Below are 18,883 nucleotides of genomic sequence, written 5' to 3'. Positions count from 1 at the left end.
AGAAAAATGTGAGTGTGTTAAACTTCAAATAAGACTTTCGCGATGAAACCTTTGAATTTTTACTTACCATGAACACACTATGTCTAGATGATAGCTTAGGTAAATTCTATCAGTGACTATTTATAGGTGGAACCTTACTATTTATTTGTGTAAATATCTTTTAAAAGTCCACGACCATATCAAGTCAATCGGAACTATACCAGAGAAGTCACTCGTTTCACTACACAAAATCCGGACTTAACGCACATATTATTAAAGAATGCGTAAAGCTTTCGTTTCTCCACTCGCGTATACCTTTACGCATGGTTTAAGGTATGCGTAAAGCAAGGAGGTTCAAGTTTGATTTTGAGTCTACTTGCTAAAAGGTAGCATTTCGTGCAGTGCTCGTTTCACATAATACAAACAGAGCCATTGTCTTTGGTACTTGCAATGAGCAAGTATGTGCGATATACGTACTGTTTGAAATTTAACGGTACGTACTGTTTGAAATTTAACGGACAGCCGTGATCTACACGGCTACGTCAGCGTGGACGTGGGTCCCGTCAGGTGTTGACGCCATGGTTCCCATGGTGATGGCGGAAACGGTGGTGCGTCTGGTCGGCTGCTGCTCCGTACCCGTCTCAATCACCTGCAGCTGGTAGTTCTCCTTGTTCTCCGTGGCGTTGACGTTTCCGTTGGTTTTGTCCCTGTCCATCCCGCCATGGCGGCCGAGTTTGGAGTCGCAGAGCCGCCGGAAGTTCTTGTTGTAGTACCCGTAGACCACCGGGTTCATGCAGCTGTTGAAGTAGGCCAGCCAATGAGCGATCGGGTAGAGGTAGACGAAGACGACCTCGGCGTGGCTGGCGTAGGGATCCGACCAGTCGCCGATGAGGGTGATGAGGTGGAGCGGCAGCCAGCACACGAAGAACAGGACCACCACCACCACCAGCATCTTCACTACCCAGGTCTTCTTCTTCTCGTGGGGATCTGAAGTGGACATGAAGCCGAGTAGATCAGAAACCGACAGGACTTAAAACTTTCATGAATTTATAACTATTATATGATTCTTCCGTGAATTATTTCATCAGGTTGGCAAGAGACTGTTAAGAAGGTGAAACTATTGAATTTTCACATCCGACGTTTTGGTCTGTAACCTTCTCTAGGGCAGCGACAAAATGTTTATTATTACTACTACTGTGCTTGATGAATATATCATGTTACAACAATCTACGTTTGGGACTGCACCTGTAATAGTACAGCAGCGACACCTAGCTGCAGTACCAATAAGAACCAGTCATTGTTGCCCTGAGGAAGGTGACAGACGGTCACCTAAACGTTGGATGTGAAAACACACGTTCTTGTATAAACACTCGTATAAGTCTCGGTGTGCACGCGGTACGTACCTGCCAGCTTCCGCGGCACGGAGGTCGCCACAGGCCGGTACCAGATGTTGTTGGCCACCTGGACGTACATGTAGGCGATGACGGAGATAGGCACCACGAACAGCAGCAGAAAGAACATGATGGTGTAGGCACGGCGGTGGTTCATGCTCGGCCATTCCTCCTGCGGGCAAGCAAAATGTAACATTGAACCGGGGCGGGGGACGATACAGACTTTGTCACATTAGAAATTTGACTCAATACGTTCCTGTTCCAAATGGTCACATGTCCTTATTAATTGGAGTCATCAGTCAGTTATTAGACTAGTTATCAAAATTGCTCTTCTTCTTATTTTTGACTTCACCATTGCGTTGCGCGGTAGAAAAAAGCCCCCAAATGGGTATTCTAGTCTCTAGGTAACATCTTCGAAAATGATTTTTTTTTAAACTTTGGTCCAGTTTGGACAATTTTCGGGTAGAAGGAGCAGGTACAAAACTTCCCTACTTCGGTCCAGTTTGTTCTAGCCTGGGTGCTATCCTCCTTAGTTTCCGCCCGCTTCCTAATGTCACAGGCTACCACGGAAGCCAGCGACATTATACCCTGGATGCCAAACTAGTATCGGGCCGTTAGCCGTTTTCCTTCGGCAGCCATGGCCAACAACCCTACGCCCGCCTATCTAAATTACCGCTACGGGGGAGTGGAGCCCGAGGGATAGGGCCGGACAAACCCCTCGGGCTCAACTCCCCCGTAGCGGTAATTTTATAGATAGGCGGGTGCAGGGTTCTTGGCTGCCGAAGGAAAACGGCTAACGGCCCGATACTAGTTTGGCATCCGGAGTAGCGACATTAGGGAGCAGGCGGAAACTACGGCGGATGGCACCCAGGCTAGTTTTGTTCATGCCTTCTCACCTGACAGGCGGAAACGGTTACCCCGTCGCCGAAGTCATGAGGCGCTACTTCGAGCACGACTGCCTGGGGGATGTTGATGGCGGCCGCCAGCAGCCAGATAGCGGCGATGGACAGCGCCGCCTGGCGACCGCTTATCTTACCCTGGGGGACGTGGACAACGGCCAGGTATCTGGAGATAAAAAGATACATCACCACAGAAGATACTGTTAACGTCATGATCCTTCAATCATGTTGTAAATGCTAACTAAATTGGTGTTGTTTATTAGGTAGTTTTTCATGTACTCACTCACACACACACACACGGACACACACACAGGGACACACACACACGGACACACACACACACACACACGCACACACACACACACACACACACACACACACACACACACACACACACACACACACAGAGACAAACAAACATTCTCTACAGCACTTGAAATGTACGTACCTATAGTTTGAATGCGAAACATACAGATATGCTACCGCGATGTAGAACACCGTTCATATGGATAAGAAATACTACTGTAAAAAAACAACGTGTATAGCACAGTAGCACTACACAAAACCCATTCTTTACGCACATATTACTAGTAAACTGTGCGTAAAGTACGCCCAAAAGCCGTTATTACTCAAGCAACTGGGTATGATTTTGAAACGGTCAAACTATGCGTAAAGCTTAAGTTTGTTCACGTGTATACCTTCACGCATACTTAAAGTCAGAATAAAGGTAGTGTATTATCCATACCTGTCTGCCGCTATGGCGACCAGCGTGAAGATGGACGCCCCTATGGACACCCCCTGCATAAACGGGGATAGCTTACAGATGACACCTCCGAACGGCCATGCTGGGGTAAAACACGGGTACAGTCAGTGCATGACTTCTATCTCCACCACTAGACAAAACCCATTCTTTAAGCACAACGTAAACATTTTGTTTCTTTTTCTTTTCTTTTTTTTAACGGTGACGCTCAATGCAAGGCCAATTATTTTTGGCCACTTCTAGGCATAGAGCTAGAGATACTAAAGTAAGTATAATGTAGTTATGTCAGGAGATGGCGGTGGACCTTTGTTTTGAAGCTTTGTGGATTGTAGTCGGACGGAAAGCAACTGTTTGGAAGAGAGTTCCATAATTTTGCTGTCCGGGGAAAGAAGCTGTTGTTGTAAAATGACTTGGAGACAGGAATGTTAACGGTGTATTGATGAGAACTGGAAGAGAACCTAGTGGCACGCTGAAAGGTTCTGAGTACATGCTTGAAGGTGGGCCTGAGAGCATTATTTCGTGCTGTGAAGATCATGTGCAATGATGAACTTTACTTGGTTATAAATGTCGTCTTCTATAAATATGCTTCAATTCTAAAAATAGAGCTGTAGAAAAAATGTTGCTAACTTAAATGAAGCAGTTGCCATACCTTGAATGTTATACAGTTCCCCAGTATTTTTGTTAGGTTATCATAAAAAAGAATAGAGGGAATGCTGTTCAATCACATTTGCCCTGGTCCTTTGATATATATCAAATACAGGCTTGCTATTGTATACACATGGGAACATTAAAAACACTATAGCAACAGACAAACACAATTCGTTGTTGCCAGGGTAAGTAATAACTGATGATTAACCTCATTTATAGACCATTTACATATGACATATCTTCAAAGAAACCCGGCGGTTACCAAGCACTCATTGTGTTAAATTATTAGTTTATGTTATTATTGTAATTTTACAGACCGTCTCATATGATTTCAAGGAAAACTACGACCTAATCATATAAGGCCACAACAAGTAAATGTTATGGATGACATCCTCCGCCGACTCCAAATCTAATACGAGCGGGCGAAAAAAAAACAAGCTACATTTTAAAATGTTGACTCAATCATTGTACAAATGGTTTTTATTCAATGCGAACATCATATACACAGCCAGCATCACATATCACTGCATCAAAGTAAGAAACAAAACATTAAATCAGAGCCTTTTCTTGTCTCCTCTCTTCAGTTATCTGCCTCCCGGCATGGCAGCAGACATTTTTTGCCCATTTTCGGCATGTTGACCACTGTCAGAGGGCAACAAAATTTATTGTTTTTTTTTTTCAAAATCATGCGAAAATTAATGCGCGCGCGGATGTCATCCATAAAAATTACTTGCTGTGGCCTAAGTGGAGTTAAAACATATTGACATAGTTCTTGGTAGATGGTTTTGAAAACACATCTGGTGTCTAATGTACGTCTTACGATATCGTCACAGTATTGAACGAGCGTGTGTCTATGCAAAGCACAGCTGCAGTAATTATAGATATTGCAAGGCGTCGCTGCTACAAATAGACAGGATCTTTAACAAGCTATTTGCCACCGACGAGTTCAATGATCTGACCATCGAGGACATCCACCCCATAGTTATGTACCTTAATTCCTTTTAACTACAGACTACATGTAAATTCGTCCTCTATAGACTATAAAGGATCCCTTTATGACTTGTAGAGGCCAGACACCGTGAAAGACTTCAAGAAACTCCACAGGCCAAGACACGCGTTGTTGACGTCTGCAGACTGTTCCTTATATTGCTGCATGGATGATAGGGTCAGTCACCGAGTAGCGAACATAAAGAGGCATTTGTCGAACAGCCTTATGCAAGGTAAAATGAAATCAGTCCTTGGGGGCACTCCACTATCACTTAGTGAACACTACACAGTATTACAGCGTCTAGAAAGTAATGTAAGGCCACACCAAGTAAACTTTATGGATGACGTCCGCGCGCGAATTGATTTTGGCCTGTTTCTGTGACTATGACCAAAGAGTCACGACAGTGCTGCAAATCGTCAAATTGACGTGGAACCCGTAACGCGAAAACAGGACAGGACGACAACTGCTATTCCACCTGATTTATTGCTGTTTTGATGATGAATAAAAGACTTCTTGCTTGTTAATCTGTGTCACCTCATTCAATTTGTGTCCTAACATTTGTCGTCTCTTAGTATATTTCTAATCTAGGCATCTTGTTTTTTAGGGCCCTTCTTGTTTTTTTTCGCTCTCTCGCATTAGATTTAGGGTCTCCAAAGGACGTCATCCATAAAATTTACATGGTGTGGCCTAAGGCTTGCTCGCATGTCGTCCATATGTACCACCAAGGCACCGAGACTTACATAACTGAAGCGGCCTTCCCCCCATAGAATTTGATGTGCGCATAAAACACATTATCATATAGCCGGACGGCGTGGACCAATCAGAGGCCCGGATACCCGTGCTGTTATTTCCCGATAACAGCACATGTGGTGTTATGGCGGAATAACAGCACATGTCGTGTTATGGCTGATACCATTATGTTATAGGGTATAGGGGCATGCGACTCTTTCTGTAAACCTTTGTAGCATTTTTCTGTCCAATAAACTTTTTGTTTAGCTTCATTTAAACTACAATTTGCATTAAATGAAATTATCCATATTTGTTTTAAAGCGTATAATATATTCGAATGTATTTTTATGCATGTATATATATTAAAGCTGTTGTATTTCAAACAGGAATTGTGTTGATTGACAGTTTGGATAGGCTATATGATAATAATTTTAATGCACTGCCTTTTCCTCGTTGTATATGGTGTCATAACTGCATGGGCAGCTGCCATAACCACCTCATAAACCACCTCGTTCGCTTCGCTCACACGGTGGTTTATTCGGTGGTTATGGCAGCTGCTCATGCAGTTATGACACCATATACAACTCGGGGCAGTGCATGAACCCTTTATTAACGGACGGAGTCTGCGAATTCTCTGTCACGGTTGATGGCAATGGTTGCCTGGATGGATTTATGGACTGAAGTATGGAAGTGCGACCGAACATTTTACATTCAATGCAGTTTCAGAGCGGCAAAACAAAAATAAAATATTCTGGATGAGAAAATCCTCTTTATATTGAAATTTACTGTCATGTCGTAGAACATTTTCGTCATCATCAGCTACGTAAGGAGTCTCTTTATTTTTGGGACACCACCCATAAATAGCTAGAACCAACCTACGATACAAGAAACCGTTTTCCATCAGCGACGTCGCACTTTTGCGTTAAGAAGAATGAATTTGGCGTAGTGTGAGCATTAAACGTTTTTTTTTAATTCAGAAACACAATGATGATTACAAATGAAAAGACATGGACTAAGTGGCTGCGAACTCAAGTTAGGTACAACTTATATTCTCGCAGCCACTTTTACAATGAAAGAAAAATATTTTACAAGACATTTAAAAATAAATGAGACCTCGCGTGAGTAACAAACCTCCCATCCCAGAAGACATACAGTTAGAATCTTTTTGTTTCTAGTAATATATAATTTTGTGCGGCTAACATTATTTTACAGTTGGTATCATACGAACAAAGGAAACTACCGCGAAGAACTAAATATTGTATAGAACTATCAGAAAGGGTGTTTAAATCAACAATATTACCAAGTATACTTGAAAGCTTGCCAAAAAGGACTAAGCGTTGGTAGGTGTATATAGGGCAGTGCAATAGATAATGAGCAACCGTTTCATATGGACACCCGCAGCTACAGGATGGACTTGTAACAAGACCTCGGGTATAAAGACTGTGATTCAAGCTGCAGGTGCCCTCTGACTTCGCCTTTTAAGGTTTTCCTTGATTACAACATCATGCAGATACAGCTTAAAACAATTAAGTTAGGCTGATTTGCAATTTCTAAGCCACTTTAAGCTACAATAAGCACGGCATTAAGATTTGTATCATTAGTCTTTGTGTAATCATAGGCTGTAATCTCAATTTATGCCGTAAACGACGGCAGCTGGCTTTCAGTATTAGAATTCAAGTTCCTTTTTGATGAAGAAGGAAAATGTGCACACCACGTACACAATTATACTTTCCATCCATTTATGAAGAAAAAGATTATACGGTTGAGTGGAAAATTACGTCTAACTGAACGGACGTGTGCTGCTTACACCTGGTGTATTTAAAACCGCCCTTCGGGAGGAAAGTTAGTGCGTGCCTTTATCACACTAATATAATGTAAATTACTGCTGTGCAACTTGCCAGCAAGCTACCAGTTGTCCTTATAAAGAAACTGATAGATTTTATTAGGTCCACCTTTCCCGTATTCGCTTGGCTGCCGTTTAAATCACTTGATTTTATGCAAGTTCGCGCTATATATTTTGCCAGCAGGATAATGGAAAGCACCCCCCAAGTTTCCCTGAGTCCACTTCAATGCCTTCAAACGAACTCATATTAAGGCAGCAGCCAAATCCATTATACAGCTGGAATCTCCAGGGCACAAGCTGAGCTCTCCACGGGCGTTTCCTTTTTGCACAGCTGGTATATTGTAAGTGAAGGCATATTACCGCCATGTCTTTGCAGATTAATGTTGTAGATTGGCACTGGGCCAGACAAACTCTACTGAGGGCTTAGGCGGATTGCAAAGTAAACTTTCCTGTCAAGAATAGTTTTGAAAATTAAAAGCACAAGTGCCCTACCAGTAGTGTAGTTTGTAATGCATATCCACAACTTGGTATAGGTATCATTGAAAAAGATGTGCCTATTTATTACCTCCGGGGGAGGAGACATCCTTCCGCGGAAGGGTTTTGTGAGAGATTTAGATTTTCATGTTCGCAGCTGTTTCTCGCATTTGGGTGGACGGGTTCTTTTGAGACTCGGTATATGTTTTGCTATTGAGCTGCAGATGATGCACGTTCTTTTGTTTTTTATTGTATATGTGTTTACGGGCGTGAAAATGGTGCCTTTTGGTGGCCCCAAAACACCCCTTTGAGCGTGAAAGTGGTCGCGACCGTTGACCTTTGGGGTGTTTAAGCTATTCTCGGTCTGGTCCACGTACATGTATATGACCCCTCACACAGAGGGGTGTCCGGTCTCAATAAATTCTTTGTTTATAACCCTATATAAGAATATACAATAAAAAGCCCGGAGGTATAAAATCTCAGATTTTACTTGTTATAACTAGGACGTCACAAAGCAAGGAGCTTATAGGGAAATACGCTGCTTGCACAAAGGAATACTATTCTTATCTTTCAAATAGCTCTGTTAGCATTTAATTTAACATTTTAATGTCTTGGGGTGGTGGGACTACGGCGCACAGATATGTCAACTTTGTATATTTGATGTTAATTGTACCTTTTTTGTTGTGTGGCGCTGTTAATATAAGTTGTTAACTTGAGTGCAGCGCCACACTGTCCTTGTTATGTCTTTTATGTTTTGATGAATAAAAAAAAAGGAATACTAATCAACGTCGTGTTATGTAACATTAGGACGATCAATATTCTGATCATTTCTTTACAAAGTACATTGTAAGCCTTATTCCATTGCAACTATAAGTGCCATTTAGGAAGTGGAGGTGCCGAAATATGGCGCCTTATGATGATACGAGTGGGTTTCATAGCTGGAAATAATCTCCAAGCAGATTCGGTGGGGCACTGTACATGGATGTTAGCCACCTGTATCCATTGGCCGCCCCATGAACGTTGGATATAGGCGGCCAGCATAAAGTCCCCTTGCCCCACCGAATCTGCTTGGAGATAAGCTGGAAACATTCTGGTGGTGGTGCCACAAACTGAGTCCTTCTCGTGTGTGGTGCTGTTTTAGCGCCAACCATAGATATCAGAAAATGTGAGACAATTGGAAGTAAATCAACAATAACAGGAATTTATTTCGATTAAAATATTTCAATTTTTGGTGCACACTTCCCCTTTAAGCCTTGTTCAGATAGCCGTTCCCTTCGATATAACTAAGCATTTGGATTCACACCACTGGAGCTCAGGGGCATTTTTCAATTGTTAATCCCTCTTTGCACGCCGAAGCCTCCTACTGCTCTGATGATACGCCATAAATTCCTCCCAATAGACCGTTAGAAAACAAACGATGCCTGCCATAATCCGTTGTGCCATCGGGCGTAATTGAAACGTCAAGGTTTGGCACCCAAAGCCAATCCTGGCTTACCATCCTGATACTCTGTCAGGGGATGTGAGATTTGCGCTATATCCCCCTCAATCTAAGGCTACAGATCTGCAAATGAACGATTCATGAAACACAAACCCATTTGTAAACACGGTCCCACTGAACTGGCTGTAACACCAAAACAGACAACCTTTTAAAAACGATATGGACGTCGTCATCATCATCATAAATGAGTCAGGGTTAGCTTCTCCACAACTGGAGTTCATGCGTTTCTATAGGCCACTGCTCGCGGACTTAGCAGAGTGAGGCCTAGTCCAGACTTAGCAGAGTGAGACTTAGTCCAGACTAAGCAGAGTGAGACTTAGTCCAGACTTAGCAGAGTTAGTCTAGACTTAGCAGAGTGAGACTTAGTCCAGACTTAGCAGAGTCAGTCTAGACTTAGCAGAGTGAGACTTAGTCCAGACTTAGCAGAGTTAGTCTAGACTTAGCAGAGTGAGACTTAGTCCAGACTTAGCAGAGTTAGTCTAGACTTAGTAGAGTGAGACTTAGTCCAGACTTAGCAGAGTTAGTCTAGACTTAGCAGAGTGTGACTTAGTCCAGACTTAGCAGAGTGAGGCCTAGTCCAGACTTAGCAGAACGGACCTAGTCCAGACTTAGCAGAGTGATACTTACTGACACTTAGCAGAGTGAGACTTAGTCCAGACTTAGCAGAGTGAGGCTTAGTCCAGACTTAGCAGAGTGAGACTTAGTGTAGTCCCCAACTTCCCCACATAAATATACATAATGACTGCTACCAAATTCTGGAGTGACTCTGTTTCAAGGGTGCATTTTCTTGAGCAGGTTCGTCTTTTTTTTACTCACAGTAGAAGACGTACGTAGCTATGGATTGATATGTTGAGCCTGTAGACAGGTAAAGAGATGGATCACAGGATGACGATCCGACACGTTATAATGGGCATTGGCATTAAGAGATAAGAGAAACCTGGTGCAGGACATAAATAAAGTGCAACGATCGATGTGTTCTGTAGCGCCCATCTATGCCCTTGCTGCAGTTTTTGAAGACTACTTTTTTCTTAGAGGATATCTCTCTGCTGCGTTTTCAACAATTTTTTAACAGACTAAAACTACAGCAGCTGGATTCTTACTCAAACACATCCATATACCAGTATGGTGACCGGCCCCTCCAACTCTGTTCTACCACTTGCTACATAATGTAATCCAACACCATAGGGTGTCTGCTACAGCACCATGGCTTCTATGAAGGTAAAATTCATGATACAACTCACACAAATTTGTTAAAGGCAGTCTAAAGTGCTGAAAATGTCCGAATCCAATAGGCTATGACCTTTAGGTGAAGGTATTTTCCACCACACACGGTTTCCTGTTTTCGTGCCCCAAACCTAGTGCCTGCACCAGAAATGGCTTTTACTCCCCGGGGGACATGCCGGATGTCTTCCGAGAAGACAGCGTCTGACGCTGCCATCCGCTAATACCTTTAACAGAATTCACCAAACACACGTCCCTAGATACCCCTCGAAAACCACATCAAAGGGACCTGAAAGCAAAGGAGCAGCTGCAAAAGTGCATGCCACGAATCATGTTGATGGCTCACAAGGACAAAACATTTGAGAAATCCATGGTAGGTTTTATGGGAAATCCATGGTAGGTTTTAGATCTAGCTTTAATTCTTCATGTGTGTCGGACTTGTTCTTGATGTAATTTATTCCCAAAGCTACCTGAAATACAGGGCAGAGTCTATAGAGCTGAAAGATATGCTTTCGCCTTGTAAAATTTAGCGTTAAAAGAAATTGGTCCGGTGTAGCAAAACAGGCGTCCTTCATTAAAATTCTAAATTGGGATAGCGGTGTCTGTTCTAATTCATTCCACTATCAACTACATTTAGGAGTCCTCTACATATTGTTAATGGTTAGTCTTTTTTTTTAAATCCTTGGTTTAATCTATGCATGTTAACACTGCAGACCCTTCTTCACGCACGCATCAAAGTATTCGTTTCTTCACTGGCGTACATGTATACCTTTACAGATGCTTAAAGTTATGCTCAAAGGTAGCATTTCATGCAATGTAAGTGCCTGTTTGCAGCCAAAAAAATCCCAAGCAAATGTAAAGTGTTGCGTGGTGCAAAGTAGTATTCAAAGAGAGAAGAAAGGGCAACTAACAGTAGATGATAGGTAGTTTATAGTATTATTGTAATGTATAGATTCCTAGCACTTTGCATTAGAATATAGCGTACCAGTATGAAATACTCATGTTTTACATACTGGATATCCTCTTGTGCATTTAGCCCATCTGGGCAAGAACATGCAATAAAGATTCATATCATATCATATCATATCATATCATATTATTCATGCTACGTCCCGTTTTCAAACTTCTCTACGAGGTACTTTCTTTACAAAAACCCATGTTGAAGGTCCGAAGGAATGGTGCACCATTCTGTGACCAGTACGGATGGAATTTATTGCTTTTAGAAAAGACCATTCCTGATTGTATGTCAACAAAACACCTAGATCTAAGTTGCCGTGAAATTGGGATCTTAGTGTGCAGGAAATCTAATTGTTTGTCAGTGAGATATTCGGATGAATATTGCTGTGAAATTAAGGATTTAAGTACGCAATGAATTGTTTCATCGGGTATAGCCATTGACAGGTGCTATGCACTGGTGACTCAATGTACAAAAGTCTGTATTTAAGCACATATTACAGCACCCATTGTTCCAGTTAACTGAAAAAAATTGAACCATTACGTTTGTTTTAAATTAATATATGTAACGTTATATGCCTAAATATCGAATTCTATGCAGTGATATTATCTACCAACACCACAGGCAGTTCTTACTAAGATTTACTAATAATTATATGTATTTCCATCACATCAGTGACGCTATTTGATTTGGTTCATGTAATAAGACTATGACGGCTATGACTTTCATAATTATTTGTTTAGGATCCAAGGTCTGGCGCATTACAAAAGCTATAGCTTATAAAAGAGTAAAAGAAAGGACGGCGGCAGTTGTTCCAAAACATCAACCGTATTCTAGTCATCTGCACCTTGTTCATGACGAAAGCAACTGAAAGAGTTCTCGATGCACCTCTTATTTTATTGAGCAAAAATTCGCAAAAAGAACTTTGATTCCATGCTAATAGTCGACATTTGGCCCATCCAAGCCTACATACTGGTCAAATTTTGATATATATTGTGCTTTTAAGTTCAGAGAGTTACAAGATGCAGTTAAGTTGCCAAGAGGTTGTAGTGCTAGTTCAATGTTTGTACACCTCTCGACCGATACATTCGATGCTAGACGCAGGAAATTGTGTTATGCTTTCATAATAGACTCTACGCCACCAACAATAGTATTATATGCTGTCTATTGAGGTCAGACTGCCAATTCAGGAACACGTATTTTAAAAATGTATATAGATTGTTGCGTGTTTAGTGTCTATGTGGTCCTTGTCTGTACTATGGGTTTTTTCCTGAAATAAAGTCATTCATTCAATATAGTCCCGAGGCATGTTCTATTCCCGGTGACCCCATGAACAATATCACTAACCTTGTCGGACATGTTAATGGGCAGAGGTGTCAGATAAGTGCCCCTCGTGGCCAAAAATAAACTCTCTTCGCTAACCCATCAGAAGCAGTGCTCATGTACATGCACGGTAGTAACCCTCCGACCCTCCCCAGCTATACATGTGGGAAATAAAGATCTGTGGAGTGAGCGGTAACGGTTATTTTATAAGGTGCACTTTGATCGAATCACTGGCTCTGATGCCCAAAAACTAGTGTGGTCAGCATTTTCAAAACTTTCAACTTTATTCTCATACCTTACAGTACAAAGTGTTGCATGGTTCCACCTTATATCAAAGTTTGACTAGAATGCAGGCCAAATGTCGACTGTTAACAAGTTCTTTTTACGAGAGTGTTATAGGCTCTCAGCGTACTCTTGTTTCATGACTCCTGTGGACAATGAAACAGTCATTCAAGACGCGACAGCTTTGAAAGCAGGACCAAAATTGCTTTGTTCCCATTTAATCCCCTATCAGAGTGTAATAATGTACTGAAATTAGTATTTGCCACAGAACCCGCTTCCATGATTAAAACTTGCACAAAGAGCTACGCAAAGTAATAGGGGAAAACGAGACTCGTAATACGTACACTCCATTAACTACATGTATATATCCTCGACTTGGCGGTCTATGCTACCTATGCATGTTAAGTGCTCGTTTGCAGCAGGATAATCTTCAATAGATACCAAATACGGGCTATTGACTCCTATAGAACATTGCCTATAATACCCACGATACTCGCTGCTTTTAAACACTTAACACGGCATATTGAAAATCCACGCTGATGGTCTATCACGTTTATTCCCTAGAATTTCATTTGGTGTACTAGATAATACTGATGGAACGTCCATTTTACAGAGAGGGGGGCCTGCATTCTGTGCACATTAACTGAGATTAGGGCTTTCGACATGCCATAAATCTTTAAATGTTCCTGAGGACAATTCTGATGCCTACAATGAGGCTATATCGCCACTGATAGATGAAAAGACTGTAATTTAGACTACAGTAGCCCAAGGGAAAAAGACGGGGAAGACGCAGGTGTGTTTGAAGCTACATATATTAAGAAAGGGTTGTATTATAGAGAATACAACCTTTACTATGATCATAGTGTCAATATTGTTATGAACAGAAACTTAATAAGCGTAGAATCTGAGGCTGACATGTAGTTATGAAAATAATTTCAATCATTGAAGCAGAACAAAGTGAGAAGCTTGCTGCAGGGGTAATAGAAGAGGTAGAGCGTTGCAAAGTTGCAAATTAAAGTTCCTTCTGAAACCAGGCGAAGCGCCTATCTGGTTTATTAGATGCTGCATTCAGATAAACATCAGTGATATATTTATATGAAAAAACTGTTTAGGAAACACCAAGACGCATGTACGCTGTATATCTCCACATCTGATCTGCATTTCTATAAAGTATGCCTAAAGATACATACTAGCACCCGAGTGAAGAAACGAAATCTTTACGCATATCTTGATGTGTGCGTAAAGAATGAATTTTGTGTAGATGTAGTACTGCCACACGGATACAAACACCGCACAAAATCCCATCTTTGAGAACATCTTAAGGCACATGAAAGGGGAGAAACGGAATCTACCTTTCTGCATTGTTTAAGGTGTGTTTAAAGAATAGCTTTGGTTATCTATCCCATTTATTTACTACCAAAAAGAAATTGTCCTGGAAAAGCGTGCTAACTGCATTGAAATGGGCTAAAGATTAAAAACAAACAATGACGCATTTTTTTTACCGAATTATGAATTCATCAAGTCTATCATCTATATTTTCTTTCTAGTAAAAAAATGGGCTAGCACCCCCTTTAGCCCATTTTTTTTACCAATAGGTAATACATTGAATAGGTACTATGTCCTAAAAAGATAAACTACTGTACAAAATAACGTTTAACACAATTTTTTTGGCTTAACACGTTTTTCTACCACAAATAATTATACGTACTAAATAAACGTACTAAATAATCAAGTCTTAAAGATTGGATGTCGTGTAGTGAAAGAAATCACGACGAAGTGATGTTACAAAACATGGCAGGATGCCGGACTGTTCCAATCAATTATCCCAGTAAATCTGTGCGCGGGCCCAGCCTGCCGATACGTTTCTGGTGATTGAAATAGAAAATGGTATCCCCCATGGCTTCATTAAGCGAAATTAAGACTTCATTCTCGGATACACCGTGCCCGTCGCCATAGATTGCTTTTAAGCACCTGGGAATTGTTGACGTGATTATAAAAAGCATTCGACTTTGTGAAAGTACTTATCTGGTGGATTGCCTGTGGAGATCATTTGACTGTTAACTGCATTAGAATATATAACTTCTTTCAAATATATTTAGTTACAGTCGGTTTGATATGTATGATCCTTTCATTTGTGAGATGATATGGGCGATGCGTAATGTCAAATTATATACCATATATAACGATTTCATGATTATGTATCATAAAAGCTTCTGTACTATTATTTTGTATATTATTTCTATTTCATTATATAGTAATTACCGTTGTGTTGTTTTCAATATGTTATGTTGCCTGGGAGTCCTTTGCCTTCTTGCAACTTTGAAATGGAATTATGATTATGGTAATCATCATCATCATCGGTTAGCTGCGGCGTGGTATTATGGCAATATGTTTGATTATGAGGATCTACCTTCACATATAATCTGCCAATATAAGAGTAATATAAGGACATTTCTGTTATTGCAGATGAGTATTTGAATAGATGAGAATGAAATGCAGTAACCCTGTGATAGACAATTAATCAAAACCATCTTGAGAAAAGCATGCCTTGCACATTTTCCCATTACAATCTCCCTACATCGTTGAAGACAACATTTATTATGATCTGAATCCCGTAGAATCTTGTATACGGTTGTAAGGCCACACCAAGTAAATTTTATGGATGACGTCCTTTGGAGACCCTAAATCTAATGCGAGAGGGCGAAAAAAAAACAAGAAGGGCCCTAAAAAACAAGAGGCCTAGATCAGTAAAATAGTAAGAGACGACAAATGTTAGGACACAAATTGAACGAGGTGACACAGTGTAACAAGCAAGAAGTCTTTTATTCATCATCAAAACAGCAATAAAACAGGTGGAACATCAGTTGTCGTCCTGTCCTGTTTTTGCGTTACGGGTTTCACGTCAATCTGACGATTTGCGGCACTGTCGTGACTCTTAAGTCATAGTTACAGGAAGCTGAATTTCTTGTTTTTTTTCTAGGAACAGGCCAAAATCAATGCGCGCGCGGACGTCATCCATAAAATTTATTTGGTGTGGCCTAAAGTTTAAAAACATGAGTATATCTCTTCTATCATATCATCCCAAAACTGTCGTATTTCTATTTTATTTCACAAGTTGAAAGACATTAGTGTTTATCTTCTATTATATCATCACAAAATTGTCTCATTCCTATTCTATTATCTAACAAAGGTAAAAGACATGGGTGTTTCTCTTCTTTACATCCTCGCATATCTATCGTATTTCTATTTCAATGTGAACAAAGTTAAAAGACATGAGCGTTTCTCTTCTATCATGTTATCACAAAGTATCGTATCTTTTTATTTCATTTTGAACAAAGTTAGAAGACATGATCATATATATGCTCACAAAACTATCGTTTTTCTATTTTATCTTAGGACAGCTATATAGTTTAATGTTCAATCACAAATGAAGGGTGACCAATAGAAGATTTAAACGTAATGTACTAGTATGCTGCCATCATGAAAAGCCCGCACACCATTGTATAAAATGATACGTCCCCTGTGTATTTTCCTACGTTATTTCAACGCAAACAAAGCGTAGCATCATAAGATATATAACACTGTACGAAGAGCAGGATTTACCAATATACATCAGGGCCCATCAACCTTCATTGAACCGCGACGGGGGCCGACATCGTCTATCAGATACCTTTGACCCAGTGTTGACGTCACACTTCAAAGAAGCCACGTATCAAGCTTCACTGGGCCAGTCTACTGAGGAAGACCAGAGTGACTGGTCGAAAGCTGTAGGTGAGAGATTTCTTTGTGTTGGATCAAAAGTTTTAACTTTGGACATGTAACTACCAACACAGATGAACTTTCATGATAGGATTTACCAATGATAGTAAATGCCAGTAAAGTAAACACTACCCGACTTAACTAGCATTTACTACCATTGTCAAGTCCGATACTGTTTACAAAGTAAGCATCACCCGGCTTTACTGACATTTACTACCATTGTCAAGTCCGATACTGTTTGAAAAAGTAATTATTACCCGGCTTTACTGACATTTACTACCATTGTTAAGTCCGATACTGTTTACAAAGTAAGCATTACCCGGCTTTACTGACATTTACTACCATTGTCAAGTCCAATACTGTTTACAAAGTAAGCATTACCCGGCTTTACTGACATTTACTACCATTGTCAAGTCCGATACTGTTTACAAAGTAAGCATCACCCGGCTTTACTGACATTTACTACCATTGTCAAGTCCGATACTGTTTACAAAGTAAGCATTACCCGGCTTTACTGACATTTACTACCATTGTCAAGTCCGATATTGTTAACAAAGTAAGCATTACCCGGCTTTACTGACATTTACTACCATTGTCAGGTCCGATATTGTTTACAAAGTAAGCATTACCCGGCTTTACTGACATTTACTACCATTGTCAGGTCCGATATTGTTTACAAAGTAGGCATTACCCGGCTTTACTGACATTTACTACCATTGTCAAGTCCGGTACTGTTTACAAAGTAAGCATGCATTACCCGGCTTTACTGACATTTACTACCATTGTCAAGTCTGATACTGTTTACAAAGTAAGCATCACCCGGCTTTACTGACATTTACTACCATTGTCAAGTCCGATACTGTTAACAAAGTAAGCATTACCCGGCTTTACTGACATTTACTACCATTGTCAAGTCCGATACTGTTTACAAAGTAAGCATTACTCGACATTACTGACATTTACTACCATCGGTAAGTCCGATACTGTTTACAAAGTAAGTATCACTCGGCTTTACTGACATTTACTACCATTGTCAAGTCCGGTACTGTTTACAAAGTAAGTATCACTCGGCTTTACTGACATTTACTACCATTGTCAAGTCCGATACTGTTTACAAAGTAAGCATCACCCGGCTTTACTGACATTTACTACCATTGTCAAGTCCGATACTGTTTACAAAGTAAGCATTACCCGGCTTTACTGACATTTACTACCATTGGTAAGTCCGATACTGTTTACAAAGTAAGTATTACCCGGCTTTACTGACATTTACTACCATTGTCAAGTCCGATATTGTTAACAAAGTAAGCATTACCCGGCTTTACTGACATTTACTACCATTGTCAAGTCCGATACTGTTTACAAAGTAAGCATCACGCGGCTTTACTGACATTTACTACCATTTCCAGACTTTACTGGCACGTAATACCATTGGTGAATTCAACGTTTGGTGCAGAGTAAAGTTCAAGAAGGAAATGCCTCAAAAGTTTTGAAGAAGAAACTTTCAGTAACAAAAGTTTCTCCCTGCAGTCTTTACGGGATCAAATCGGGGTCCTCTCATGTCATATTCATGTCCTGGCCGTGAATGCCAAGGTCTTAAAAGCAAATGTTAGCATTAGCATCCATGGGTGGTGATTCAAACAACTCGCACGAACTGGGATTGTAAGATTTATAAGATACCATGACCTTCTTGTTGTAACTGAAGGCAAGTTGGAACCAAATGTGAGTGCACTGGAAAAGCGTTGCTTCATCTACATTTCAGGCGACAGGCGCCAAAGTCGATACTTTCTTGATGAATGCTCGGTAATCCATAACAAAGCGCGTTGTCCTGTCAAGTACTAACTGATGAACTTTCCGCTGATTCTCTCGTATACCGGGGGGACCGCGGAGGGCACGCGGTGTCTCAACAGTTTCCACAGGGGACGCCTCTTCATGCGCATCACCGTGCCTGTCATTGTCATGTCGGTGATTGAAATGTCAAGGTGAAACGAGCAATTATGCGTGCACGTAACTTGGCGAATGGGCCGCCCGATTAAACCGTGGATCGACAAACTGTGCCGGCAGAATGGAGATGGGGGCCATTGTGTGTGGGCACTGATGCTTGTAAGACAGCCGTGCTCTCTCTAACAGACCA

At 40.9% G+C, this 18,883-nt stretch overlaps 1 protein-coding gene across 1 annotated transcript in view; it reads right to left on the bottom strand.

Moving 5' to 3' along the window:
- Window positions 1-217: 217 nt before the first annotated feature.
- Window positions 218-18,883, bottom strand: part of LOC109485442 (neuropeptide FF receptor 2-like) — a 67,872-nt gene continuing 49,206 nt past the window's right edge. The window contains exons 3-6 of the mRNA XM_019789048.1: window positions 3,015-3,114; window positions 2,267-2,435; window positions 1,383-1,542; window positions 218-966 (exon numbers count right to left, since the gene is read on the bottom strand). Of these exons, the coding sequence (XP_019644607.1) occupies window positions 509-966; window positions 1,383-1,542; window positions 2,267-2,435; window positions 3,015-3,114 (887 nt within the window). The 3' untranslated portion in view covers window positions 218-508. The remainder of the gene's footprint in view (window positions 967-1,382; window positions 1,543-2,266; window positions 2,436-3,014; window positions 3,115-18,883) is intronic.

This window comes from Branchiostoma belcheri, unplaced genomic scaffold (genome assembly GCF_001625305.1).
Source record: "Branchiostoma belcheri isolate BF01 breed outbred unplaced genomic scaffold, Haploidv18h27 scaffold76, whole genome shotgun sequence".
Lineage (NCBI taxonomy): Eukaryota > Metazoa > Chordata > Leptocardii > Amphioxiformes > Branchiostomatidae > Branchiostoma > Branchiostoma belcheri.
The sequence above is the reverse complement of the archived record's forward strand: the minus strand, read 5'-3'. Positions and strand labels throughout refer to the sequence as shown.